Source organism: Miscanthus floridulus, chromosome 11 (assembly GCF_019320115.1).
Source record: "Miscanthus floridulus cultivar M001 chromosome 11, ASM1932011v1, whole genome shotgun sequence".
Lineage (NCBI taxonomy): Eukaryota > Viridiplantae > Streptophyta > Magnoliopsida > Poales > Poaceae > Miscanthus > Miscanthus floridulus.
This window is the reverse complement of record NC_089590.1, coordinates 5,535,331-5,547,031: the sequence shown is the minus strand read 5'-3', so window position 1 is coordinate 5,547,031 and position 11,701 is coordinate 5,535,331. Positions and strand designations below refer to the sequence as shown.

The following is an 11,701-nucleotide window of genomic DNA, read 5'->3' as shown; positions in this document are numbered from 1 at the left end:
TGAGTTACTAATAGAACTTGGCCCCGTTCGGCTTGCTGAATCTTGGCTGAAAAACACTGTTCTGGCTGAAATGTTGTGAGAGAAAAACACTGTTCGGATTGAAAAAAGAAGCCGAACAAGCTGGATATGGGGTAAGCCGAACGGGGCAAAGCGGCAAAGGCATACTAAACTAGATCATAATTCAATACTAGGGGCTTATGGTTGAAGGCATGTTATGTTATTATCTAAAATATGAAGAAGGGTGACCTTGGTATACCAGTCCTGTATGAAGCAAACTAATATTTCATGGAGATGGTTAGTTTTAAAAGGTTGAGAAATCAATTAATCTTGTTATAGTGATATGAACTTTTATGTGCATATGCACAAATATACAGTACTATAAATGCATACCTTGATGATTGCAAACCATCGATGAGAGTTTTAGCCATGCACAATATTCAATTTGTAATATTGAACACCATGCTCGCATTATCGTTTTTTAACAATACAACACGTTCATGCTCAAATTATTAGGACATTATTTTTCCTGTTGCAACGTACGAAAAGGTCTATACAGTAGAGTTGGTGAGCCTGCGACGCCGTGCTCTCCGTGAGAATGTTAATTTCACGAACTTTGCTTTTTGGATTAAATATTACTTTAACGTTGCTATTTAATTTTACAGTATTGTTATCTTATCGTGCGATCTGTGTGTTTTTAGTACAAAAGTTATGTTAATTTCACGAAATTTGCTTTTTGGATTAAATGTCATTTTAATATCTATATTTAATTTTATAGCTATTATTATCTTATCGTGCGATTTATATGTTTTTAGTAAAAAATTTAGTTATCCCATAACGACACACGAGCACGCTACCCAGTGAGGAATGAGGTGCTCAAGCTCTAACTCCTCCGGTCAAGGTTAGGGTAGAGCGGCGGGTGTGGGCAGTGGACGACGAGGCCAGCGGTAACGGAGCAACTGACCAGGGACGGCGCCGACTCTAAGTCCTAGTAGAAAAAAAAATTAACTATATGCTTTTATAGTATCATAACATTCTAAGTGAAAGCCGTTTCCCGCGAAGGATGACGCCAAGTCGCGAAGCGTGCAAGCACACGGCAACGCGACGCTTGCTCATTTCTCCTCGCTTTGCCATGAAACTTATTCATAGAACCATACATAAAAATTGTGCTACATTATTGTCATGTAGACTGAGCATTATGTGTTTCTATTACACCCTTTTCCCGTTTCAGAAAAAGCTACCATAAAACTCATGTGAGACTGAAATCATAAAAATTACACAGATTATTTATCTTCGAAATTAATTTCAGAATTTAATATACATAGAAAAGAAAATAATCAGCAACACTACAGGTTTTACTGGTTATATAAACCGCAGATAAAGCCATAAAAGGACCATTGTGGTCTATAACGAAAGCATACGGAAGTAACTCTCGAGGAATGACGGTTAAATTAAATCAGATCTCCCATTACAAACAGACTAAAATAGCCAAAAATTAGTTTACACGATGAACTTTTTATAATCCAAATGCCAAGTAACTTAACCGCACTAGGATTCAGATCAGGAAAGAACGCGATCACAGGCCACTACACGACCCCAGCTGTATTCTCACTCTGCAAAAATAAAATAATCACAAGGACAAATATTAACAGTAAGAAGCTTTTTTTTGCCAGCCAAATGCTGCTTACAGGACGGCATATTGGACCGCTGGCTTGTGAATACGATCTGCCATGGGGTTGTTGAGATTGATTTGGAACTGGCAGCAGCTGAATATACATTCTGCAGCAGTTTACACTAAGGCAAAAATTTCAAGCATCACTTCCTGTTGGTTCTTCGTCATTAGCTTTGTGTTTGACGGTGAATTTGCAGTATCCAATCAACGTAACTGCTTGTTCCAGCCATCTGGTCCTCAACAAGGTTAGATAGAAGCAGATAGCCTTCTCTTGGTTGTTCACCCTGTCGCACCACACGGCATAGCTGGTGATAAGAAGGATCCTTCTCCCGCAGGGTTCTTAGTATTTTCATGAAATTTCTTGACAACTCATTGTCACTCTCTCTCAATTGAATCTGCAACACACCCCAGTTTAGTGCACATGCAAACCCAAATAATATGGTACACTACACATTTACTGTAAATTTTCATACAATAGCATTTACTGGGAAAAATGATAATGCATATGAAAGAATGTAAAACAACTCTGTTGAAGACAACAAAGATGTAAAAAATCTGCAGCCAGCAGTATTATTACGGAGTGGAAAAGTTGTACCTTTGATAGGTCAGAGAAGTTTGCCAAGCTCAATCCAAGAATGTTGTTCACAAGTTCAGGTGGGAGCATCCTACCTAACCACACTAAGAAAGTGAAGCCATCATCAAGGAGGTACAAACCTCCAGTATCTAAACACTGAAATGTTAATGGCAATCGCTTCAATGAAGCATCAATCTTATTTGGTTCCTGCAAAACACAAAAGATAGTTTTGAATCTTTTGATTAGTGTTTGGTAAACTTGCTTAAACTACAAAAAGGATAGACTTAAACATACAAGGAAAATAGCTGACCAAATGATGTATCATAGTGCAATTAAGCTAAAAATGTCTGGCTCTATCACATTTTAAACTATAAAAGAACTTCATTTTAAAAGCATAATAATTGAGGACTTGTGAAACTATTTCAACAGACTAAACAGATCTTGTGAAAGTGAACATACTGGAAATCATTTTTTTTTTTGTTGATGTCAAATTTGATTTGGGTGGCTGGGGCGCGGCAAATCCACAAGCAACACTGGCTAATAGCAACTAAGTCAGATTAGTGGGAAGGAACAACATACCATTGTTAATACTTCATCAACTCTGTACAGAGAAGGATAGATAAAATTGAGCAGCCTGTTTACAGGCAATATCATCATGCTGAAACCAGCAGCACATCGTTCATCAAGAGAAACATCTGCATAACCTCCACGGAGAGCAAGAGATTTGCAGATAGCCAGGATGTATAATGGCAAAAACCTTAGAGATTCGGGAAAAATCAGTCTCCCGCCTATCCGGTGTTGTACAACATATAAATTGCGGTATTCCTTCAGACTTCTGACGAGCTTTAACTGTAACTGCTGCCGGACACTGTCCAGCTTATCAGACAGTGAATTTTCAACCGCTGCAGGTTGTGATAATCAGTAAACTGTGTAATAACCATATAACATGTATATCGACATTTACAAAAGAGGAAGGGCATCCATATATTACTAACCAATTCTACCCAACAATGACACAATGGCACCAGTATCTGCTTGACAATACATTTCACTAAGATCTGTGACCACAGGTGCAGCTGCTGTGTGGACCCTGATACGCCTTTCACCAGAGGATGATGTGTATCTAATGGGGGTTGAGGACAAAATAAGCATGTACCACATGAATGCATAATATTCTCAAAATATGAAAAGGACAAAAAGTGTACATATGCCAAAAAAAATGCAAACAACATGGTGGCCAACTGTGTTAAACAAATGTTTAGCCTGATCAAATGGCCATGTAGTCCACTTTTTCACTAAACAAGGACGGCTGACTCTTTAGCATTTTCTGTTTAGGCGAACACTCAGACATTGTTTTTACAATATTTCCCATTAAATGCCACACCATGACCCATATGTATTGCTATCTGAACAGCTTTTTGCTAATGACAATTTGAAGGAGTGATATTCCGATGTAAAAATATCATCTATAACAACAATTTTTTGCACTGAAATCAAGGAATATGCGCAAGAATGCATATAATCATAAGAGTAGTGCAAAATCAGATTGAGAGGAAAGGATGCAGCAATGCCACTTGGAAGTATACAGTCTGGGTGGTCATTAATGTCTCCTCCAGCGACAGTTGCATTGCAAAAGCTTTATCAGAGTCAACAGCTGGAAGGGCTAACAGGTCTGTGGACCGAAGCATGAAATGACCATGATAGGTTGTGAACCGTACTCCTGAAACAGATGTTATGGGAGTTAGATCAAATCATAAACTACCAAAAACAATTAGAAAATGAAGATAAATGCAGCTGTGGATGAACCTTTTCCACATCTGATACGCATAACAGATTCCCAGGCAGTCTCTCGTGTAAGGTCCCTATTAAGCTCAAGTTTAAGTTTGTCTCCATGTGTAGGTGCCTGGAATGATGGATAATGGTACACCTGACCACCAGTATACTTTGCCAAAGACCCTAAAAAATTCATATATAGCATAAAAATAGAGTACAGCAAAAAAAAAGCTAATGCACATCAATTCAAACATTCTGCCAGCAAATTCTCACCCAAAGAAGCTATATCAGAGTACTTATCGCTGAAAGAAAATATGTCCACTGCGATCTGATTTTTTGTGAATTCAGCAGCCATCTGTTTGTAGAAGGGATCTTCTGGTACCCTCAGAGTATGCTCCTTATCCGTTCCATATGCACGAACATCATCTCCTCGAAGTCTCAAACGACCAATACCAAGAGAGGGCAAAGTACTTTGGAAGACAAGCAACTTCCCCCCAATTTGACTCTACAAAGGGATTTCATAAATGTCCTTAATTTTGGTGCAAATAATAAGGTGATAATGGTATACAGGAATAATTAAATATTTATTTTAATCAAAATTCTCACATCGAATATAATATGCATAGAATAGAAATAAGAATCATACCATAACCATGAAAGCTGCTTTAAGTGCTGGACCAAGAGCAGACTCCACATTTACATTGTCATGAAACATATTTGGCAAGCTATCAAGAAATGACTCCACAACATGTCTTGAGTCGACCAAATTAACCAAGAGGTCATCAGGCAATGGCAGAAAAACATCATCCAAATCAGCAACCACCATCATTTGAGGCTGTGACAAAGAAGACTGATACAAGAAGACCATACAGGTGGTTTCAGTACAAATTGAATGCGACATTCAAAAATTGCCATGTATTGCAAAACAAAAGGTGCAAGTTTGAGTTGAAGAATGACTATGCGAGAGATGTTGAGCATGCCTTGAAGTTATGAAAATGCAAGGTGCTGTCAAAGGTTAAGAATCCAATCTGTGTTCGCGGAAAGCCTGGAAGTTCATCGAGGCATGATTTGATGGTCTTTGCAACAACCTAAAGAAATAAGTGGCAGTAATAATGTGAGTCATTAAGGAAAAAATAAAAAGATGACAATCAAAAAATTTTAAACGCAGATAAAACCATACCTGAAGCAATCCGCTCCGAACTGCAGATACTGACACATCAATAAGAAAGAAATAGGAAGGTGGCATCGGTGGCCGCACCATATATTCTGTTGGAGCAACAAACTCTACAGTTCCCTTAGAGAGTTCAGGTCTTTGATCAGTATCATACCTTCTGCCACTAGCATCAAGCGCACAAAAGTACTCTCCAGGAACTGCAATAAAAGAAAGCACGGGTTTTCATAAAGCAGTTCATGGGAGAGGGTTTCTAGGGAATTATGTAGCACTAGAATGAAGATTGTATGACAGAAGAGTTTTTGTACTTCAAGTGCTATTTCTATGAACAATAGTTAACTCTGATGACCAACAGACTTACAATATTAGTTCATAAGATCCACCCTTTCTTTTCTTGTATATAATCATGAAGGACACAATAAAGCAAAATACCACTTGCACAGAAGACATACTATAACTACAGCATGCTTGATCTAGCTCCTTTGGTCTCAAAATACATCCTAAAATATATGATCAATAATATGATGTACTACCTACCTCCATCCAGAAAAGGATACTATTCTAGCTTTATTCCTAGTCAAACTTTCTAAAGTTTGACCAAGTTTATAGAAAAGAGTACCAATACTTACAGCATAAAATAGGCATACTATGAAAATATATCTCATGGTGAATCTAGCGACACTTATTTGGCATCATAAATATTGATACTTTTTCTATAAACTTGGTCAAACAAAAAATGATTTGACTCGGTACTAGAAAGACTGCAGGGGTAAATAAGTTTTCTAATGAAATAAATAAGTTCAAAAAGATTAAATTCTGGAATGACCTTTAACAATTCTTGATCTGCCAAATCTCAAGACACTATACATCAACATTAACCAAACAAATCTTAATTTTACTAGAAATCCTAAATGGTCCTTTATCACTAGAAATTTTTCCATAGCATGTATTAATGTACGACTGCTGTTACCATCTGAATAATAGCAATCGAAAAGTTGATCACAAATATAACTTTTTTTCAAAAAAAGCAAAAATAGAAAAGACAAGTACCCTATTCATTCACACATGTTTCATGTAAAAAAGGTGTTGCTTCTTTGGTATAGGATGCTGCTTAAAAAATCACATCCTGTATAGAATGGCCACTTGGCTAGAAGATTTCACCAGCTAATTCTACATTTCAGTTTTTGTGTAAACAGTCCTACATCATAATATTCTCTCCTTTCAAACTATAGGGCTTCTTCAGAGTATGTGAAAGAACTAAGAAGGATGAAACAAGAGAAAGGGAGAAGGAAATAACCATGCATCGCCCATTTAATCACATTGGAAATATGAGAGAGAAGAGTTAACGATTGTATGTAGGTCAGCAAGGAGGTAATAGGTGAGGGAAAAGAAGGTAACATATAAACATATAAGAATTGTATTTTGAAAAGGCAGAGAAAACTATGTGCCTTATAATTTTGGAAGGCATGGAGTAGTATGCTATGCTAGTCATCACACTACACCAAGAACATAGTGCAAGGAAGTTGAGGAAAGGTCCTTAGTGGTTTCTGCATCTAAACTGTGTCATTCAAAGTAGTGAAACAATCTTTCTCATCTATCACAAAAATGGCATATATAGTTACTGCTGCTACGAAATAATATGATGGCTGGTTGAAACCAATAGTAATCAGACATGAATAGTCATTTGTGTACCAGTAAGTTCATTTTCAGCCATTCCATAACACAGACTGGTACTTGAGCTGAAGTTCGGGATAGCTATAATTACCGTCATTGAGCAACATGCAAAGATTGCAGCGCCATTTCCTTCCAGAATCTGCAAATGTTGCATAAGGATTTATATACGTCCTGCATCTTCGACAACGAATGACGCCGGCGGACCCAAAGTTGATAACTGGCACTTCCTCCTGAGTGACGAGAAAGAAGCATGTCAAGAAAAGAGCCCATTCAATGGAAAATAGAAACAAATTAAAACATTAATAGTTCATTACCCCATCAGGTGATTCTGCAAGAGGGTGTACCACAGCTCCAAGAGGCAAATGCCACCTGGAGACCAATGACTGAGATGCAGGGATCACATAGGTTGTCAGCCGGAAGTACCTCGGGTGGCAATTCAATGGGTATGCCTCCATAAGCTTAACTGGCTCCTCATCACCATCCAATGGCCTTGGCAGGCGTTTTACATCAACACCAGGGTCAAGTGACCCAGGTGCAGAACTCAGCGCTAACGACTGGAAGTCCTCCACTAAGCTCTGAAGTGTGCCTCCGACTGGAGGCCCAGCATACGCTGCCTGGTTACCAAACGTGGCAGCTGGTCCCATTGGAGGAGGCATAGTCTGCACTGGTTGTTGAAATGCTGGCCTTGACATCGGGAATTGAGGGTTCACAGGTGGTGCACCGGTGTAATACCCTTGCGTCGGACTTGCATATGTCGGTGGTGGAGGCAAAGCACCTCCCGTGGGAGATTGCGGCTGCGCAAGGGACGATGGTGGAGGGCGAAAAGGTGCTGGTGTAGCAGCAAAGGGGCCCGTCGGCGGTGGTCCAGCAGCAAAGGGGACCTGAGACGGCGGAGGGGACGTAAAGGGACTCTGAGATGGAGGAGCAGTGGCAAAGGGGCCCTGAGACGGTGGTGCGGAGGCAAAGAGGCCCTGAGACGGTGGAGCGGAGGCAAAGGGACCTTGCGACGGCGGTGTGGAGGTGGTGAAAGGGCCCTGAGGCGGTGGACCTGCTCCAAAGGGTCCCCCCTGTGACGGCGGTGGACCCCTGAACCCACCCATTGCGGCGGGTGGCGCAGCCCCAAAAGGGGGCGCCGTAGCACCAGACTGAAGAGGCCGGGCGAACGGGCCACCGGCGGCAAACGGTGGAGGCGGGACAGCGGCGCCGGGCACGAAGGCTGAGACAGGGCGGCCGGGCGGCGGCGGCCTCTCGTTCCCCATCGGCGGCTGCATCGCGTCGAACCTGCGGAATCGGGCGGCGGCGGAAGCGAGATGAGACAGGAGCTTCTCTGTGCGCGTGATCCGCGTGTTTCCCGATCGGATCCTGCCGGCGCGGCCGGATCTGGCGGGAGCGGTGAGATTCGGGGGGAGGACGTACCAGGGATCAGGGCGTTGAGGCGGCGCTCCGGCGGCGACCAGGGCGCCGAGGCGGCGGGGGCAGGCTCAGGGGCAGCAGCCGGATGCGGAGGAGGAAGAGGAGGCGACGCGAGCGAGGGTTAAAAACCGAACAAAAGAGAAGCAGACGAGACGAGGGAGAAGAGAGAAGGCCGGCTTCGTATGTCGCTGTCGCCTCCCGTCCTGAATTCAGATTTATATCAAATTCGTAAAATTGTTTTAAATCAAATTATTTAATTTGAGTCCGTGAATGTTGTACGTACTTGTCATACCCCATACCCACACGCAGCCAGCGCACTAAATCAGGACACAATTTTCACGGATTTTGTCGTTTATTATCCTATACCTCTTAGAAGGGTAACTTGCCAACTAGTACCTCAATTCTCACAGTATTAAGATTCAAACTTTAAAATCTTTGATCAATAATTTAACTAACAATTTTTAATTATTATAACATAATCTTGATAGGGTTAGATTTGTAATTAAATCTACTATCTAATTATCATAAGTTTATATAAAAATATAAAATAAAATAAACAGAAGGTCAAAGTATAATTTAGAAGATCATGTCATATTAAGCCATGTCTTATAAAAGAGAATGAGAGAGTAATAAACGAACTTATGTCACATATAGCTTGAATGTATTTAGTCCTTTGAGGTATTTATTATTGTACAATTTTTTTTTCTCTATGGTCGATGTCGGTTAACTTATTGAGATCTAGATCCTTATAATGTAACTGACTCATCTTATTCGACTGGCTATACAATCGATGTGTTTTGTCTGCTTTGTTGGTTGCCTGTTTAATAGGTATTAATTTTTGGGTGTGGTTAATCGTAGTCTATATCATGTTTTATATCCTTTAGTCTTAGCATGCTAGTTTCAACTTCAACTCGATAATGTTATGCTTGCGTGTCTGACTTCTTAATCCTTTTACATATAGGAAGAGTTCACCATCAAAGCTGCAAACTACTAACTCCACGTTTCTTGCCGTAGGTTCATGATCATGAATTTCAAACATAATACAATTCCTTCAATTTTTTTTTCTCCCTTCGATCCAAATAACCCTTTGTGGATGCGACACATTTTTGTGTCTCGTGCTAGAGATAGTAGCATCAGGAGGAAGAGAGTGGCTAGTTGAGGGTAACAATGCTAGAGATGGAGTGGTAAACCAAGCCAAAACATTTGTATAATCCACTATAAATGGTGTGCAATATCGTAGCATTGTGTAAGATACTAATTCTATCATTTGGTCTTTGGTGACAAGAAATAGGAATACATGGAGTCCAATAAGGGCTCCTTTGGATTATAGGATTTTCAAAGGAATTTGGAGGAATACTGTGGACAATGAAAAGTTTCCTATCCTATGGTTTGGCTAACAAGAAGCACAACTACTATTCCATAGGATTTCATTCCTTCGTGTGTTGATTCCATAGGATTTGTAACATCCACCTAGAGTTCTCGGAAAAATTCCTACGCACGAAGTACGAGAAGTTGAATGTTGATGCTAGCAACTAATGATCTATTATGGCTTGTTCTACCCTATCAAAGAGAGGAAGGATATGCAAAGTATGCACTTGGTGTTATTTTTTAACCTTGACATTCCTGCAAAACAAATCCTTTGGTTTTCCTATGGTGTCACCAAAGAGCTTCTCATCTATTTTCATGTGCTTTTGAATCCTATAGGATTAGATTATAGGAACAAAACATATCAATTCCTACATTTTTCCTATTCCTACATTTTTCTTATCATGTGTTCCAAAGGGGGCCTAAGTGGGTTATTACGTATACAATAGAGTCTAAACAAATAAGTAAACAAATTTTATTTTTGGAATGTGAACAAAAGTTCAAACAAATTCATGAAAGAGGATCATCAAGATATTGTTATGTTCCATGAGAAATAGGCCACATAGCTACTCTAGTGCAAAAGGCACCTAAAAATGTTCAATGGTGGAGCCTCACCTCAACTATGCACCATGCTTTTAATTAGGCACATCCCTTTTAATAATCCTAGAAAAATGATCAAGTCATAGTTCCCTATAAAACATATGGAGTAGCATGCTTGTTTTAGATTTATAAGTGTCTAAGTAAATGTCTTATTTTGTGTGTAAAAGTTGCAATATCAACTTCATTAGCTATACAGTGCACTGCAAAGGGTGAAGTTGGTGTTGGTGCTGGCATCCACACACCAGTAGGTGTTGAAGGCAAAGGGGTGTTGTCGACAAAATATCGTCGACAGTCCTCTGAGGGGTATCCCACGAAGGTAGATTGATCGGTAGAGAAGCGTGTGATCAAGAACAAGAAGGCAACAGAGACACACGAGTTAGACAGGTTCATGCCGTTAGTATGATGTAATACCCTACTCCTATGGTCTGTTGGTTTGTATTAGCTATCGTATGATATTGCGTGAGTTTGGAGGGGATCCCTGCCCGTCTTATATAGTCTGGGGGCAGGGTTATAAGTCGGTTAGATATGGAAGATAACCAAAAAGTAATAACAGATTACAGAATCATGGGATCATACATATCCTAACAGATCTCGTGGTATCTTTAGAATATCTTCCCGGTATCTTACGGGAGGCGCCGAGCAGAGTCGTATCCCTGCAAGGCTTTGTTTTGTGGGCTGGACCGCCCCTAGGGGTGTAGCCCATGTGGTCTGCCATGGGTATCCGGGGTCATACCCCCCACAGCTAGTCCCCGAGCGCCTTGTACTCGTTGTGCAACGCCATCTTGAGCTTATCCGAGTAGGTGCGAACGAAGCCGAGCAGTCAAACTTATGGTTCGACCACCATGATGAGATTGCCAAGCAATTGTGAGCAGTTGTTGAGCAGCGTGAACAGTTGCCTAGCAGCATAACCCAAGTACGGCTTGCCATAAGGGTGTAAGGAGCTCAAGTTCAGAAACAAAAATTTCTTCGTAGTAGACCAAGTGTGCCCACTTAGAGTCCAACCACGAGAAAAGGAGAAAGTCTTATTCTGCTTCAAGAGGCACAGAGTCTTCTAGAATAAAGCAAACACATTCACCATGAGGTGAAATATGCCCACTTAGTCCCCGAGCCTGACAGTAGATGATGTAGCCATATGGTGCCAGGGTCCAAAGTAGAAGAAGAGTAGAAGACCAGCCGAAGCAGGCAACCAGTCCCCGAGCATAGCTCTGAAATGAGAAAAAGCACATTCACCGCAAGGTGAAGTGTGCCCACTTAGTCCTCGTGCCTGACAGTAGGTGACGTGGTCACGTGGTGCCAGGGTTAGAAACAACAGTCAATAGGAAAAAGTTTGCTGACGTCATCTGACATGCGCATATCAAGACCCCTAGACATGCTGCCCAAAATCAGCACCCTAATACGAACAACATAGAGCAACTTGATAGCACACCGATGAGACATAGCAAGATCTGACCACCAAGGGAGT

General features: G+C 40.8%; 1 protein-coding gene across 1 annotated transcript; it reads right to left on the bottom strand.

Annotated features, from left to right (window-relative positions):
• Positions 1-1,419: 1,419 nt before the first annotated feature.
• On the bottom strand, positions 1,420-8,459 carry LOC136494323 (protein transport protein SEC24 A-like). The gene is made up of 12 exons (XM_066490489.1): positions 7,176-8,459; positions 6,953-7,091; positions 5,197-5,387; positions 4,997-5,104; positions 4,663-4,866; positions 4,290-4,521; positions 4,050-4,199; positions 3,807-3,963; positions 3,239-3,366; positions 2,823-3,145; positions 2,265-2,450; positions 1,420-2,064 (listed from the first exon to the last, which is right to left on the bottom strand). Exons 1-12 carry the CDS (start codon positions 8,130-8,132, stop codon positions 1,837-1,839), a joined length of 3,003 nt encoding a protein of 1,000 aa, XP_066346586.1. The 5' UTR covers positions 8,133-8,459; the 3' UTR covers positions 1,420-1,836.
• Positions 8,460-11,701: the final 3,242 nt, after the last annotated feature.

Excerpts from the sequence above, each read along its gene's own strand:
- LOC136494323 (XM_066490489.1), bottom strand. The coding sequence starts at position 8,132 with ATGCAGCCGCCGATGGGGAACGAGAGGCCGCCGCCGCCCGGCCGCCCT. Across the intron at positions 5,388-6,952 it reads TTGCATGTTGCTCAATGACG|TTCCTGGAGAGTACTTTTGT; the intron begins GTAATTATAGCT and ends CTTTTATTGCAG. Across the intron at positions 3,146-3,238 it reads GTCATTGTTGGGTAGAATTG|CGGTTGAAAATTCACTGTCT; the intron begins GTTAGTAATATA and ends CACAACCTGCAG.